The sequence below is a fragment of the Anser anser genome, assembly GCF_964211835.1.
Source record: "Anser anser genome assembly, chromosome: 7".
Classification (NCBI taxonomy): domain Eukaryota; kingdom Metazoa; phylum Chordata; class Aves; order Anseriformes; family Anatidae; genus Anser; species Anser anser.
This window is the reverse complement of record NC_139727.1, coordinates 6,604,994-6,621,693: the sequence shown is the minus strand read 5'-3', so window position 1 is coordinate 6,621,693 and position 16,700 is coordinate 6,604,994. Positions and strand designations below refer to the sequence as shown.

The 16,700-nt window shown below is 37.4% G+C and overlaps 1 protein-coding gene across 17 annotated transcripts in view; it reads left to right on the top strand.

Annotated features, from left to right (window-relative positions):
• Positions 1-16,700, top strand: part of KCNMA1 (potassium calcium-activated channel subfamily M alpha 1) — a 472,598-nt gene that overhangs the window by 120,887 nt on the left and 335,011 nt on the right. For all 17 annotated transcript variants that reach the window (XM_083843583.1, XM_083843584.1, XM_083843575.1 and 14 more), the window contains one exon: positions 9,684-9,848. In XM_083843583.1, coding sequence (XP_083699709.1) covers positions 9,684-9,848 — 165 coding nt within the window. The remainder of the gene's footprint in view (positions 1-9,683; positions 9,849-16,700) is intronic.

Here is a 16,700-nt window from a genome sequence, read left to right as displayed (position 1 = left end):
TTCTGTAATTCAGCAGGATGGAGAAAAGCATGCAGCTGTAAAGATATTGTGAAGTTTAATTTCACTGGGAAAGCAGTTTGACAATTTATTTTTTACATGGAGTTTACCTATATCTTTCAATGAAATAAAACTTTTACCACTGGAACCTTTTAATATCTATTCTCGTAATGAATGTACATGGCAGAGAATAGTCTTCTTAGCAGTTTATTTATTTCAGCTTTTACTACCTAAGTTACTCTCATTCATTTCAATCACATATATCACAAAAGATTTACTGTTAGTTCTTGTCTTAAAATTGGGCAAAATCAAGCAATTCATTATTTTTTCATTCATTTTTCACATTTCACATTTTTAGTACTTTAAAACAATAGTATGAAGAGATGATGATTGAAAAACTGGATATGTTTTTGGAGTTGTGTATTAATTAATGTTAACAGCAACAACAAAATTACAAGGAATCAGCTGAAGTACTTCCTATAATAAAGATAAGTTAGGTATTTTTTTTCTTAAGACTTTTTTCTCGTGTTCATGAGAAAAGCACTTCAAGACTTTTGCATTGCAGTAAATGGTATACTTTCACAAAAATGAGTTGAGTTTGAAGACAGTGAAATTTCAAAATATTTCAATATATATAATCAATATTTCAATACATTGCTTGTAGCAAATTTTTGATTAATTATTGATATTTAAAATATTTTAGCATGTATGACAGAAGTTGCTTCTGGATTAATCAGTCAGTGCTACATGGGTATTCTGGCAGTGTTCATTTCATGATAATGTCCTGTATCATGTATTTTCAATTGTGTATTTCTTTGATTTGGGTACTCTTAGGTGGGAGGAAAGAAAATGGGAGGATATGACAGGAAATGTATATGGTTTTCTATCAAGAATTCTTTCCCTTTCTATAGTTTTGATAACTCAGGCCCATCTGACATTGCTTCATTTATTTTTACAAATTTAGTTTCTATCATGTTAAATGTCAGTGATCTAGCATGGCTACTCTAAACTTCTTTCTAAAGTACAACAAAAAAGTTCAACAAGGCCAAGTGCCGGGTCCTGCACCTGGGCTGCAACAACCCCAAGCAGAGCTACAGGCTGGGAGATGAGTGGCTGGAAAGCTGCCTGGCCGAGAAGGACCTGGGAGTATTGGTGGATAGTCGGCTGAATATGAGCCAGCAGTGTGCCCAGGTGGCCAAGAAGGCCAACGGCATCCTGGCCTGTATAAGAAGCAGTGTGGCCAGCAGGTCGAGGGAAGTGATTGTGCCCCTGTACTCGGCTCTGGTGAGGCCGCACCTCGAGTACTGTGTTCAGTTTTGGGCCCCTCGCTACAGGAAGGACATGGACGTGCTCGAGCGAGTCCAGAGAAGGGCGACCAAGCTGGTGAGGGGTCTGGAAAACAAGTCTTACGAGGAGCGGCTGAGGGAGCTGGGCTTGTTCAGCCTGGAGAAGAGGAGGCTCAGGGGCGACCTCATCGCTCTCTACAGTTACCTGAAAGGAGGCTGTAGAGAGGTGGGGGTTGGTCTATTCTCCCACGTGCCTGGTGACAGGACGAGGGGGAATGGGCTAAAGTTGCGACAGGGGAGTTTTAGGTTGGATGTTAGGAAGTACTTCTTTACCGAAAGGGTTATTAAGCATTGGAACGGGCTGCCCAGGGAGGTGGTGGAGTCACCATCCCTGGAGGTCTTTAAAAGACGTTTAGATGTAGAGCTTGGGGATATGGTTTAGTGGAGTACTTAGTGTTAGGTCGGAGGTTGGACTCGATGATCTTGAGGTCTCTTCCAACCTAGAAAAATCTGTGAATCTGTGAATCTGTGAATCTGTACGCGTTCTGAACAAATGGTCTCACTAAAATAGTTGAACCATGAAACAGACAGTTAAACACTCATCCTGTATCTTACAAACTAAGTGTCTGATCTGCTTAATACACCTATTTATATGATAATGATATGTTTCCTTTGACTTAAGCTGTGTGATTTTTTTTTTTCGTTTAATAAAATGAAATGCTTGTATTGCTCTTTTCCCTTCTATTGTATAATTGAACAGGGGCTTTAAGGAATATTTTAATGTGATAAATAGCTCAGTCTTCATAAAGGAAATTAATAAGGAGTTGACCTGGTGATTATAGAAAATGAAAATAAGTTAACAGATATGGGCCAGATGATCCTTTGAAAATTTGTGAAATACTTTCAGTGAACACTCCCAACCTGTACATCACCGACTTGTCCTGTTTTGTTTGTTTATTGTGGACAGTAAATTGTTGTCTAGATTTATGACAAGTGTACTGGTTATTTATTTCTATAAATGGTGGTCTGATATACAGTCTGAAAGAACAAAAGGAAAACTTACGGATTTGTTTTTATGAATAAATAGAAATGAAATAGTTCAAACAAACTTCTGAACTTGCAGCCAATGTTTGTGTAACTATTGTCTTAAAACTTTGCTAATTTGAACAAAGCATCATAAATTCTTAAAATAAAAAAAAAAACAAACAAAAAAACAAAACATCCTGTTTGTCCGTTTGAATGCATGCAAGTTTGTAATGACTTTGCTTATATCGCAGACTTTAGTTGCAAGAATTGTGCTCTCCTTCTCTCTATCTCTTTCTTTAACAGTTTTTTTTTTAATTGTTGTTGGAAATATTCCCCAATCCTTCTATATTCTTCCCCTTTTTCCTCTTCTATAACTTCAGTGGGCCCTATTGTTATGACCTATTTTTTACTTTCCTGGTATCATTATTAAGATTTAAATTGCTTTTTCATCTCACCATAACTCCTGGAGTTTTTTGTTCCTCCCATTTTACACTTCTGTATAATTGTCTTGTGTAACTAGTCTAACAATCTTTCCCGGTATGTTTTAGCGTGTCTTACTTTGTGATATAGTATGCTTGCATTGTCTGCTATATGTGTAATATTGAAACACTTTAAATCCTAAATATCTTTATCTTGGTAAGATTTCTATACAACAGAAGCTACCATTACTCACATTCTATAGTTATAGAATGAAGAATAGACAACGTGGCTGAGGACTTCAAAATTTTGGTGGCAGAAAAGGGACTTCAGCCTGTCTCCGAATTCCTAGACTGGTGTGGAAATCACTCAGGCAGATTTCCAGTTATTCAGAAATATTGTTTTACATCATATTTTTCTTTGTGGCTTTTTTTTATGTATTTAGCTTTTGATCACCAAGTAACTGTGACTTTATGACCTCATGTCTGAAAATTGTCCAAACAATTCACTTGTAAACTTATCTTTTATATTAAATTGCTATGCTATTTCAATACATTGGACTTTCTCTCCAGATAGTCTGCCATCCAAATTTAAGTTCTGTTTGAAGCTCCCTTTGCCTACTTAAAAGTTTCTGAAAAGAAACAAAAGAAGTAAACTTAAGCTTTGAGATAAATTTGGCTATGAACTGTAATAGTAAGGAAGGGAAATATGAGGCAAAACTGACGGGCAAATTAATGTTAATTAATGTTCTCAAGTAGTAATGTTCTGTGGTCTCCCAAGCCTATGCCCAAGAAAGGGCAAGTAATAAATAAGACACAGAAGGCTCAAAAGCAAGTTAGGGACAAAGAAGCAGAAGACTTGTAAGTTGTTTATACATCCGTGTTTTTTTTCCTCATTATTTTTCCTTATTTATTTATTCATTATTTTGCCTTTTCTGTTAGGGACTTACAAACATAATGCAGTGTTCTGCAATTTTTTTGAAGTATCTTCAATTGCTGCATGAATCCTATTGTTATGTGGTCTTTTTCTGTCTAGATCTGAGACTAAGGGCACCATCCTAAAATAGAAAGCTGTATCTTTGAGAAAAATCTATCTAAAATTCCTTAATCAAAACCTTAGATTTTCATGTACTGGAAACTCAGAAATTTTATTTAACATCCAAGCTCTGCTCTCTGTGAAGACCAGCAGTCAAAGTCTTTGTCTGCTGATGTTTACTACGATGGTCTCCAAGTATTTTAGCTTTTTCTTATGTCAGATGGCAGAGGACAAGAGACTGTAACTCCTTCATTAACATGTATGAAGTTCTAGACTTTGAACTCAGTACTTCTTGTGCTTTCTTTCAGATAATGTAGGTCTCTGCTGTTTTTTATTCTCAAGTGAGAACCATAACCTGTCATTTGATAGACTGCTATGCTAGTTGTGGGATCGTGGCTGGAACACTGTGTTTTACTAATCTAGTTTCCCTTGCCTCTCAGGTCAAGGTTTTAGAATTAATACCTCTACTGCAGCAATTTTTGTCAGTCAAAACAATGACGTGAAAAGGGGATTTTATATGAATAACCCATACTGGAAATATGAAGGACACAGAAAAAAATTGGTCAGGATTACTGAAAATATATGGAAACACAGCAGAGAAGATGGTCACCGGAAGAAGAGAAAACATATTTGGCCCCACAAACTAGACTTTTCACAGTGAAGGATTTTTTGGTTAGCAAGGAAAGTGAGGCTCTCTTTGTAAGGACTGGCAAGGAGCTGGTCAGAATTTCTGCAGGAATGCAGAAAACGAAAAGTTGTCTCAGAGTTTGCCATCTCAGACTTAAACTAATAAGAAACGTTTTGGAATCTATTTATGACTTAATTTTTCTTATCCTGCCAAATTTGCAAACACCAAATTACACAGCATGTGAATATTTTATGAGAGAAAAATGCTTGGCTATCTCATCAGATATGTTTTCCACAGATCATGCTGTTGCCTTTTATTCAGTGAAAGGAAGAATATTTTTCTGGATATCAATAATTAATCCTTTTAATGTAGCCAAACTGTAGCTACAGTATGATAGCTGATGTCAATGTAGTCTAATATTCACAACAAACCTAATATTCAAAGAAGTGCTGGGGATAGGCCAGTTTATACAGAATACCTCCTGTATGACATGTAGTTACTTTTGCCTTTGCTTTCTCATTCCTATGACTTACTCTTTTCAAAGAGGTTTTAAGTCTCCATACAGCGATTTATTTCTCATCTTCCCATCTGCTTTCCCGATCAATATTCTGTTGAAAACCTGTGGATAAACTACAGTAGAACAGGTGAAATGCTTCTGTGTTTTATTTATTTATTTATTTATTTTGTTTTGCTTGCTTTTAACACTGAATGACCTGGTGCTTACTAACTATTATGTTGTAAACTACAGACGGTAACTATATCTGATCGAGAACATCTGTCATGGCAAATATTCAGTTGGTACCTGACATTTTGACATACACTGTATGATGCCCAGCTGCTGAGAACTCAGCATAATCCTTGGGCTTTAAGACCCCTGTTCAAAGTTATCAAAATGGTGAGAGAATCTATTTAAGGCCATTCAATTACTGTTTTTAAGCATCTGCTTAAACTGAGCATACTGGTTCAACTTGTGTTGAACTCTTCTCATGCATTATGTTCCATTTTGACGCTAAGTTCAGGAAAGATGTGTGTGTGTGTATGTATATATATGACAAAATATTCTTCTTGCTTTATCTACCTGAATGTTCCTGTCATCAAGTAATTAAAATAATGAGCACTTTGTGAAACAACAGGTAAGCAGACTGGGTAAAGATAGTATTATCTTACTTGTAGCTACTAAGCCTGTAAATAATTAAACAATTACCATCACTGTCAGATTATTTTTAAGCACCTTTTTCATGTTGCAGTGTTGGTTAGTTAATGCTTTGAGGTGAAGAAGTAACAATAGGACAGGACCATACAGATAATAACAGGACTGTTTTGTACACAGTGTAAATGAAAGGGGAGTTTAAATCTCCCTTAGTGATCTCTGCACAACCGCATAATGATTTGGGAATAAACTTTTCTTAATACCTGACTGCCAATTAAGTAAGGTAATAAGTTATCCATGGAGATGAAAATATAAAAACATTCCAACTGAATATGAATATTACATAACAATGACTTGCCTGAATAGTAGTTAGAGCTACAATGACGGCAGGGGTTAGGCTTGTTGTGTAGCTGATCACGAGACTGTGCTCCAAAGGATACTTGGCAGGGGATGATTGTATTACTTACATGTTAATTAAGAAGTAGTACACATGCATAAATACAGCCATCCAAGGGTATTGCAGACTTCAGTACCTTCAGAGAATGAAATTCTGAATAAATCTGTCTTATTGCTATATTCTGCTGGCAACCAGAAGTTGATACAACTCCACAAAGAACACCAGAGAATTGGAACCTATTGAAAATATCAAGGTTACCTTTTTCGTTCAGTAAGAAACTCATCTGCTATTTTTATTGTATATTAGGAAATATTATTTTTATATTCTTATGAATAATCACATCTTGCAAATTGTTTGATATATTGACAAGAAGTTTGGGGTAAGGAACATGTAAACAGTAACAATATTTCCAAGTTTAATGTTTTAAAATTCACTGTCACAAAATGGATTTTTCCATTCAGATCTTTTCATTCTTGTAGATTTCTTTTTTCATTCTGTAGATCTTTTCATTCTTCTTTTTCAGACTTGTAGTTCTGTGACTTCTTATAACAATCTATAATTAGGAATGTTTTTCAGCAAGGTATGCATCCTTGTGATTTCAAATAGGAGTGCTGGGTGGGAAAATCAAGGAAGTCTGTGGTTTCATCTCAGGTCTGGTGAGGCCGCACCTCCAGTATTGTGTTCAGTTTTGGGCCCCTCACTCCAAGAAGGACATCAAGGCCCTGGAGTTTGTCCAGAGAGGGGCTACAAAGCTGGTGAAGGGCCTGGAACACAAGTTCTGTGAGGAGCAGCTGAGAGAACTGGGGTTGTTTAGTCTGGAGAAGAGGAGACTCAGGGCAGGCCTCCCCGCTCTCTTCCCTGAGAGAAAGTTGTGGGGAGGTGGGTGTTGGCCTCTTCTCACAAGTAACTAGTGATAGGCCTAGAGGGAAAGGCCTCAAGTTGCTCCAGGGGAGGTTTACGTTGGAAATGAGGAGACATTTCTTCTCAGAAAGAGCAGTCAGGCAGTGGAACAGGTTGCCCAGGGAGCTGGTGGCGTCACCATCCCTGGGGGTGTTTAAGCAAAGGTTGGACATGGTGCTTAGGGACATGGTTTGATGGGTGACATTGGTAGTAGGGTGGTGGTTGGACCAGATGATCTTGGAGGTCTTTTCCAGCCTTAATGATTGTATGATTCCTCCTTGCTCTGCTACTGACTTCTCTGGTGACTGACTTAGGCAACTAATCGCTGTCTCAGTTTCTTATCTGAGTGGATGAGATAATTATATTTCCCTTACTATGAAAACCACATTAATACTGTAATTCAGTATAAGCTTGTTCAGAGCATAAATTGGAGCCTACATGCTTCGCACAGGAGCATCATGCAGTAAAATCTGATTTGAAAAGTTTACAACCTGGAAGACTGGCTCTAACAGCTACAAAAGGCAAACTGGTGGAGAGATAGAAATAAATGGTGTGGAGACCATGTAATTTTTAACACGTCGGAGGCAGTCAGGGCCCTGCAGGGCCAGGGCCTACCCAGGCTAGCAGCCAGGGCCTGTCAGCCAGGGCCTGTCTCACTGCCCCAGCCAGGAGGTGCCCTGGGGGGGTGCAGGCTGAGGTGTCAGCCTCTGCGTGAAGGTCAGGATCAGGCACAGTGAGAGGAACCACGGTCAGAGACAGCTGCTGGGCAGCCAGGTTAGTGTGGCCATGCTCGACTGCATCTGCAGCTGGGTAGGGCTAAAACTTGTGGGCAGGGCTGACATGGAGTCCTGGGCCATGGGCAGGATTGGAGGAGCCCTCACAGGGGAGGGGTCAGGGCCTGTGAGGCCTATGTGTCTCCCAGAGCCATGGAGGTGTGCCTAGTTTGATTAAACATCAACATCCTGTTGCATTAAAGTGACTGTAATACATACAACCACACCTACTACTTAAGAAAAAAAAAAAAAAAAGGTTTCTCATTTGCTCACTCTTTCCTGATTTAAAGGCATTTCTTTAGGATTGATCTGTATGGCTTGGTGACGATAAGGGTCACAAATCATCCCTGGCCAAACATTACTTTCCTGGAAATGCCTTGTGCTGAGTGCATCATGTATTACTGTCCTAAGCAATGAGCTCATTTCTGTAGGTTGTGCTTTGTGCCTGTGCAATGCAGTATACTTCCTTTAATGCTGAGTGCAAAACATCTGATTCATTGCATCCATATTTATCAGGGAATGAGGTCCAGTTATGCAAATACAGAGTAGCTTTTATCTTTTGTCTCGTTATTTGCTTAGAAAGCACTGAATTACTGTTGTAAGTGTGAGTAATTTGTTATTAACAATACAGCCACATCATGCACGTTGCTAATAAGACATAGCCCACATTTTGGGTGGGAGAGTAGCAGATAGGAATCTGATTAGCTAATTAAGATGCAAAACTGAGATTCTACAAAAACAACTGTTGGTCTCCATATTACATTTTTAATGTTGTTCTACTGCTCTTTTTTGACAGATTCAATGTAACTGCTTTATTAGTTCAGTACTGCTCTCAGGAAATGTCATTACTTTTATATCCACTTGTGTCCTCAAGGTCATCTCAGAACTGCGAGTTTTGACCTTGAGTGCAGTATTCCTGTTGCAGTAATAATTACTCAACTAGTGTCAAACATGTATTTATAACAAAAATCCCAAAGAGGATTAATGAGAATTGATTTTCTGCTTAGTGGCCTGTAAGTGATTGATATATAAAAAAGATCTTTCAAGTTGTTGGTCCATGCTACATGCTTGAAGCACTAATGTAGATCTATAGGTGCAGTTCAAGTACTCAGTACTTACCTTAGCACTGAATTTTTGCTGCTTCCCTTATACTTTGCTTGTTTAGCATAACTTGTCAAGTATTCAGGAAGTCATTAGTATTATGCTGTCACCAAAGGCATGCTTATGGCACAGTCTGATACTCTGCATATGATGTGTTTTAAATGCTGTACAATCCAAGCTGGCTTTTCCTATTATCATTTCCCTTGAATTTTGTGCAGCATCCGTAGCAGATAGCAGCATCCGACTGTAGCAGATAGCAGGCAGTTACAGAGCACGACATCCTTGCTGAAGCATCCATGAGAGACTGATCTGAATTCCAATGCATGTGACTCATCATTTAGCTTAGTTCAGCTGAAGCTCCTCTTTAATTTCTAACTGTCTGTTCTATGAGAGCCACTTACTGACAGAAGAATTCCTGTGATGTATTAAACACTTTCATTGAAACACTGCTTGCTGATAGCATGGCAGCTCACTGCAGGTTCTCTGTGGAGTATTTTGTTCACCTCACACTTCATGATTATGGTCTTGTTATATCAGGCTTCTTAACAAAGGCTTACACAGATAATTAATTGTAGTGACAGTAAATTAAAATTGTGCATATTTTATGTTTACCCTTTGCACACGTTTTGAACAAATACATCAAACAGACCTTCAGTGTATGTCTCAGACTTTTATATGTAGCTCTGTAATTGCATACGTGGCTCTTGGTAATTATGTAATTATAGGGAAGTAACATATAGCATATTTGATGATTTAAGATTTAATGTCAAGAAGAATATTATTATCTAGCTGTTAGTCTGGTACCTTATAGAACAACTATTTCTAGAGAGACATGGCTGAGTAGGTGCATACTTTCATCTAGCAGGACGGTTTTGCTTATAGGATTGCTCATAGCATTTCTTAGTCATGACTGTACGCTGACTTTCACTGTCAAATTGTTAAACATTAACAAACCCAAACCTTTACTTTGCAGGAGGCCCAGAAGATCAATGGTGGTGGAGATACACAGGCAGATGGGGCCTGCAAACCAACGGATGAGAAAGAGGAGAATGTGGCAGCAGAAGTGGGATGGATGACCTCTGTAAAAGATTGGGCAGGAGTCATGATATCTGCCCAGACATTAACTGGCAGAGTACTTGTAAGTTTTTTGTGTTTTTTTTCTATATATGTATTTTAAAGAGCATTTGTTAAACAAGCATTGTGTCCCAGCATTAGTGGAGGATTTAGGGTTGGTTTGTTGCATCAGTATGAAGTCAATCCCAATTTTATCTCTGTTGGAAGTAAAATAGCATACTAATTCCCACTACAAAGTGAAGCAGAGATGGCAAGAAAGAAAAGCCCCTTTCTGCCATGGTTTCACCTTTGCCCTAGCCTATTTCAGTATTCTGGCACCAGGATTCTGAGCTCTGAACACTAATATTAATAATTTCATGTTCGTATTATGTTGTAAAACTATAGGTCTACTTTGTCTGGAAGAAAATTGTGCTAGTAAAAATGGAAGCCAACTTGGAAAATAAGCGTTATATAATACGTGTAGATAGTGGTCAGAACTGTAAAGGAGAGACAAATCTGAACAGGACATGCGATGGTAGTTGTGCATAGACACTTCCAATAGATTAGGAATGATTTTATGTTCTCTTGATCTCTTCCTTTATGAAGATATGAAATCTTTTTGTTATGAAGCAGTTATATATCAAATAGAGCCACATATCAGATTAGGATAATCTGTGATTTAAAGTTGTGGTGAAAAACTTTGCAGTTTTCACTTTGAATATAATTATTTTATAGCCTTGTGAAATCATACTTGATTACAAAAGGTTTCCTCTGGAATCCACTGCAGTTAAAGGTGTCTCATGTGTGATTTTGATTAGTTTTCTGTTAGAAAGCAAATACTTACTATCTATCAGCCGAAGCAATTCAAATCCTATTTAAATCTTGTATGATTCCAGTGAAGTTCTTGAACGAGTTTGGATTAAAATTCAAGCAGAATTTGAGTTCTTGATAGTGTACCTTGGTTAAGAGATATTTTACTGTCAGTTCTTGTATGTAGAACAACTATTTGTCAGTGGGGTTAGAAGGAAAGGAAAAGAAATTAAATTTCCCTTCCTAATAAAGTCCTTTACAGTTAGAAGTTGAGGTGGCTTAGTTGCGACTGTCTTGTTCAGTTCTGCATTAATATTATTTTATTATTTATTCCTAAAAAAAAGAAAAAACAACTTTCTGCCTATTTGCTTATGTTAAATGCTGACTTACATCAATGTTAAAAGTATGTTCTAGTGCCACGTTTAGCATTACGTCTATTCAATGTCAAACTGACATATCAATCATCTTATGAGAAGCAGCATATTGATCTTTCACATGTTTTTCTGACATCTTCAGCATTAAAAGTGACAAATAGTAGAGTCACCTTTCTTTTTCTAGTTTAAGTATCAAGGTTAGAAATCATGCAAAACAGTCTTTTGCTATTAGCTATGCAATCAGAAATAAGCTTATATTGTTTTTACTGAGGGGAATAGGAACAAAAGTAAACCAACAGTCTAGGCCAAACCACAAACTATAAAACACATTTTATTTTGTGCTTTTTATTCAAGATACTAGGAGAACTTATTTGATTCCATTTGATTCTGTTTTTTTTTTTTTTTTTTTTGTGAGTGTGTGTGCTGAGTTTACTGTTACACCTTACAAGGAACTAGTTTAATTTCAGAGTTTTATTTGTAGGCAGATGAACAGCATCATTGAGTCAGATTACTTCTGAGAATATTTCAATGTCCTTCTCAAATAGGACAGCAACTACTGTACGCATCTGGGCACATCAATTTGAGAAACAAATGGTCATTATGGGGCATGTTAATTTTCATTAGTTTAGAAAATGAGAGGCATTTATTTTAATATAGTACTCACCAGTTTCAGGATTTGAATTGATTTGAATAGGATGTAATTTTTGGAGGACCATTCCCAGTATCAACAGTAACTGTTCATTTAAAATTTACATTATGGTTATATTTGCTAAAGGTTAACTGCTTCAATGAACATTTGTGCTGAAGAGAATATTCACATTATTTGTAGATATAGGATATAGCTAAGGTAAGTCAATATTTTTATCAAAGTAAATGCTGTTTAAAAATATTATGACTTACTCATGAATTTCTACTAACTGAACAGTCTGTTTCTACTAGCTATTGTATTTCTGAATCAACATGTGGATTTTTTTTTTTTTACCTTGGAGAATGAGCTAGTGGCCTTACAGTGCTACAGAATCAAAACTGTATGAGATATCTGCGGATATTATAGTACTTTTTTACACTGTGAGAATTTAAATTAAAATCACTCTTTGCACTAAGCACTTCTTACTGCTGTAGGAACTTAAATTCCACGCAGACATTTCAAAAGTGGTTTGTGCATGAAGGAATATTCACACTACCCAGTTTTATCAGGTTTTGGAAGAAGGCATTTGTAGCAGACGATCCAGAATGTTTTCCAGTTAGAATCCCTTTTTGTCTCCTGAAGTGGTGCAGAAAACTGAGTTAGCTAAGCATGATGATTACAGTTGTGTGGTCTGAATATCCTTTTTCTCATTTTTGAGGTTTTAAAAACATGCCTGGAACTTAATATTCTTGGTGGCACAACCTTTGAAAATGTGACTCATGCTGTTATATAATGCAGATAAGAATTTTACATACTGTTTAAAAATGTCTCCATATTAAATTACATAAGCAAATGATTTAAGAACATGCAAACTGAACCCATGCAATACTGTTTGCAGTTGATGGCATAGATCTAAATTACCAAAAATGGTAAAAATTGCCTGAAGATCTGTTCAGGGAGTGCTGTTTTACTTTAAGTGCAATATAACACTGTAGATGATGGAAGTATCAGATAAAAATTCCTGAGGTGAGCTTCTCAAAAAAGAATCAGACACATTCATAATTAATCTGAACAATCAGGAAATTGAAGGCGTTTATGAACTGATTTTGCTTCCTGAAATTAGTCCTTTTATGCGTTCAAGTAAGAAGAAAAAGACTTCTGTTAATTACTATTTAAAGCACATGATATATAAGAGAAAGCTGTAAGTGTATTGTTGAAGTTACCACAGTTCAATCTAGGACACAGTTGAGTGTGGACTCTCCTGCAAACCAACAAAGAAAATCACTATTTCAATTGCAAATCTGAGAAATAAAATGGCAGAGCAAGTTGCTGTTTTCTTGTATTTTAGCACATGGCCTGTGAATGCGTAGCAGAGATAGAAGCTTTACTTAGCTATCTAGTGCTGGGTGCCATGTGGTGGTTTTGCCTGCTGCCTTGACTCACAGTAACAGAAAGAGGCCAATTTGTGTTATATTAGAATGTATAAAGCTTTGCTTTTTAATCACTGCATAAGGAAAATGTCTTTTAAATTGGCAATGTTGAAGGAAAGAGGAAAACAGAAGCCTTTTTTGGAGTGGGGCGGTGGGGGTGGGCAGGGAAAGAGGAGTGACATAGACAAATAGTGACAGTAGTATATTAATGAAATTATTTCATTAGAAGACTTCTCAGGTTGCTTTCTTAATATTCTTAATGCTTTTTAACTCTAAATATCTAAAGAAGAGGAAGTGCTATGTGAAGGTGTTTTCTTGAGTTGAGTTTAAAAGTAGCTTTACATTCCCCAGTATACATTTAAAATGAATCAGGGAGTTTCTATAACATAGTTCAGCTGGAGAGTGTAATTGTAGCTATATTTTCCTCATCTATCAAAAAAGTTCCAACAGTCATCTTCTCCCCCCCCCCCCCCCCCAAGCTCTGGCTGCCCTGCTTGTTTGCAGGATCACAGGATAAAAAATGCAAGTCTGTGGATGTTTTGGCAGATAGAGCAGAGCTTTGAGATTAGTAATAAAACTTGTGACTAGGTTTTGCCTGGCATTCTGTAAGGTTTGAACATCATAGTTTCTGAGAAATTGGTGCCAAAACTTTAGAAGTCTGAATTAAAGCTCACCAAGTCAATAGAGAATACAATGAAGTTTTTCTACTGAAACATCCAGACCCTTGATTGGAATTTTGAGGAACGGCTGAAAATGTAAGTCCTAACTGCTCATTCAGTAAAAGAGTGGTGTATTTCTGTGACTGAAATTTTTCAACAGTCAAGTTTTCTGTTTTGTTTGTAACGATCACAGTTTAATTATAAATACATATGATACTGAAATACAAGTAAATGTGCTTTATTATTGCTTGCTCAAGCAATAATAACTGTCAGTTATTTTTTGTTGGAGAAGTTGTAGTTTTTGTCAATAAGTAGGATCCTAAATAAATAGGATCCTTTCCTTTATTATAAAAAAGATAGCAAATAATAGTACGCCAGATGGGAGGAAAAAAAAAGCATACATGAAGCAATGGAATGAAAAATACTTTTTTTCTTGTGGTTGTTTATATTCAGAAGAATATTTTGAGAGCTGGTAGAGTGTTTTGAAAAAAAAGCAAACAAAATAACAATACAACAGTGGATTTTTAAATAAATGATAAATTATAGTAGATTTTCCTGGAAAAATACATAAATATGCTATATCCTGTTTTTGTTGGTGGTTTTTTTTTTTTAGGACGTTTTTACAGCCTGCTTTACTCTTTTTACTTTTTTTATTTTTTTCTTAAGGATTGGATTCAAATTCTTTTAACGTTAAGGGGAAAAAAAAACAACATACACACACAAAAACCCTTTTGCAATAATTTACAGTTGCCTAGCAGCCAAAGTAAAATTTAGCAGCATAGAAATTATTTGGGATTTCTCGGTGCTTCCAAAGGCAATAACAGTTCTTTCATGACTTTAATGAGGCTAGGTGCTTGAAGGTTAAATTCGTATCCCTGACAAATATGAATTCGGAGAAGGCAGGTACATTTGGTATACATACAATTTTTTCAACGTTTTTGACAATATCAGCTATTTTACTACATTTGCAGAGCAGAAAGAGAAGCCCTGGGCAGCATACGATATCACAGAATTGAGAGTCGAGCATGATTTCTCGATGGTAAACAAAGCTCTTGTAATTTTTTTTCCTTCTTTTTCTTTCCAGTGTGGGACCCTATCACCCAGGAGGAGGTCTCTTGCAACTGATCTTTTTGTCGCGTTAACAGGCTTTTTTTTTTCTGATCACCTGTGATGTTCTTATGATGTAGTTAATTAGAATAGAACTTCATTTAGAATCAAATGTATTTAATGACCTGATGAGAGAAATAGAATGCATTCTTTTGTGCTTTAGTCTTTCATACTCATTATATCCCAAGCATTTTATAGATCTGAACCTGACATTATTTTTTCAGCAGTGACACACTTACATTCTTCGATAACAGGACTTGTTTTGCAGTTTATTGGTTAAGGCATGACAATTTTTCTTAGCTAGTTAAAGAAAGTTTTGTGTGAACTCCCCCTAGTTAGGCAAAAATAGCTAGAAATTCCCTTCCCATTTCATGGGAAGTTCCACATCTTCCTTTGTTGTGTGCTGTAGTATTCTGAACTACAGGCAAGGAGGAAAGGTTTTTGGCCTCCAGGTCTGACTACACAGGCAGGAACCATAGGATGCCCCCTGACCTCAGTGTTTTTTTAAAATGTTCACAGAATCACAGAATCGTCTAGGTTGGAAGAGACCTCCAAGATCACCGAGTCCAACCTCTGACCTAACACTAACAAGTCCGCCACTAAACCATATCACTAAGGGCTACATCTAAACGTCTCTTAAAGACCTCCAGGGATGGTGACTCAACCACTTCTCTGGGCAGCCCACTCCAATGCCTAACAACCCTTTCAGTAAAGAAATTCTTCCTAATATCCAACCTAAACCTCCCCTGGCACAACTTTAGCCCATTCCCCCTCGTCCTGTCACCAGGCACGTGGGAGAATAGACCAACCCCCACCTCTCTACAGCCTCCTTTAAGGTAACTGTAGAGAGCGATGAGGTCTCCCCTGAGCTTCCTCTTCTCCAGGCTGAACAATCCCAGCTCCCTCAGCCGCTCCTCGTAAAACTTGTTCTCCAGACCCCTCACCAGCTTCGTTGCCCTTCTCTGGACTCTCTCAAGCACGTCCATGTCCTTGTAGCGAGGGGCCCAAAACTGAACACAGTACTCGAGGTGCGGCCTCACCAGAGCCGAGTACAGGGGGACAATCACTTCCCTAGCCCTGCTGGCCACACTGTTTCTTATGCAAGCCAGGATGCTGTTGGCCTTCTTGGCCACCTGAGCATGCTGCTGGCTCATATTCAGCCGACTATCAACCAGTACTCCCGGGTCCTTCTCTGCCAGGCAGCTTTCCAACCACTCATCTCCCAGCCTGTAGCGCTGCTTGGGGTTGTTGCGCCCCAGATGCAGGACCTGGCTCTTGGCCTTGTTGAACCTCATACAGTTGGCCTCAGCCCATCGGTCCAGCCATTCAAACCTGGTTCATCAAACCAAGACCTATACCAACACTCATTTCAAGAAGCAAGTAAAATAGTTCATGAAAGTTAAAAGAAAATGGGTTTCTCGGCATGTAGTTAACAGTTTTTGAAAGATACCTTAAAGATTTAGTGCAAGGTTAACTGTCATCCTGTTTGAGGAGAAAGGACTTCTTTTTATCTGCTTGTTACTGAATCTGCTTCCGATTGCTAGCATGAAATCATGATTTTACCTGACTATTTGGGACTCTTAAACATTTCAGGGACATTAAAATAAATGATCTAATTACATTAACCATTAATTTGCCTTTCTACACATCTCTGAGGATGCTAAAGCAATGAGTAGATAGATGTTAACAAATTAAGTATACAGCTATTTCTTGAGACTATCTCTTATTTTATGGATGAAGAAAGTAAAGCATAAATAAAGGAGCTGTTGATGACCTCCAAGTGTAGAAATTAGTAGCACTTTCATAACCACGGTAGCAAGTATGTGGCAGATGAACTTCAGTGTGTGTAAGTATAGGGAAATGAATCAAGAGAAAAAAAAAAAGCCTTAAAAACATTTAAATGATTCTGAGACTAGAACTGACAGATTT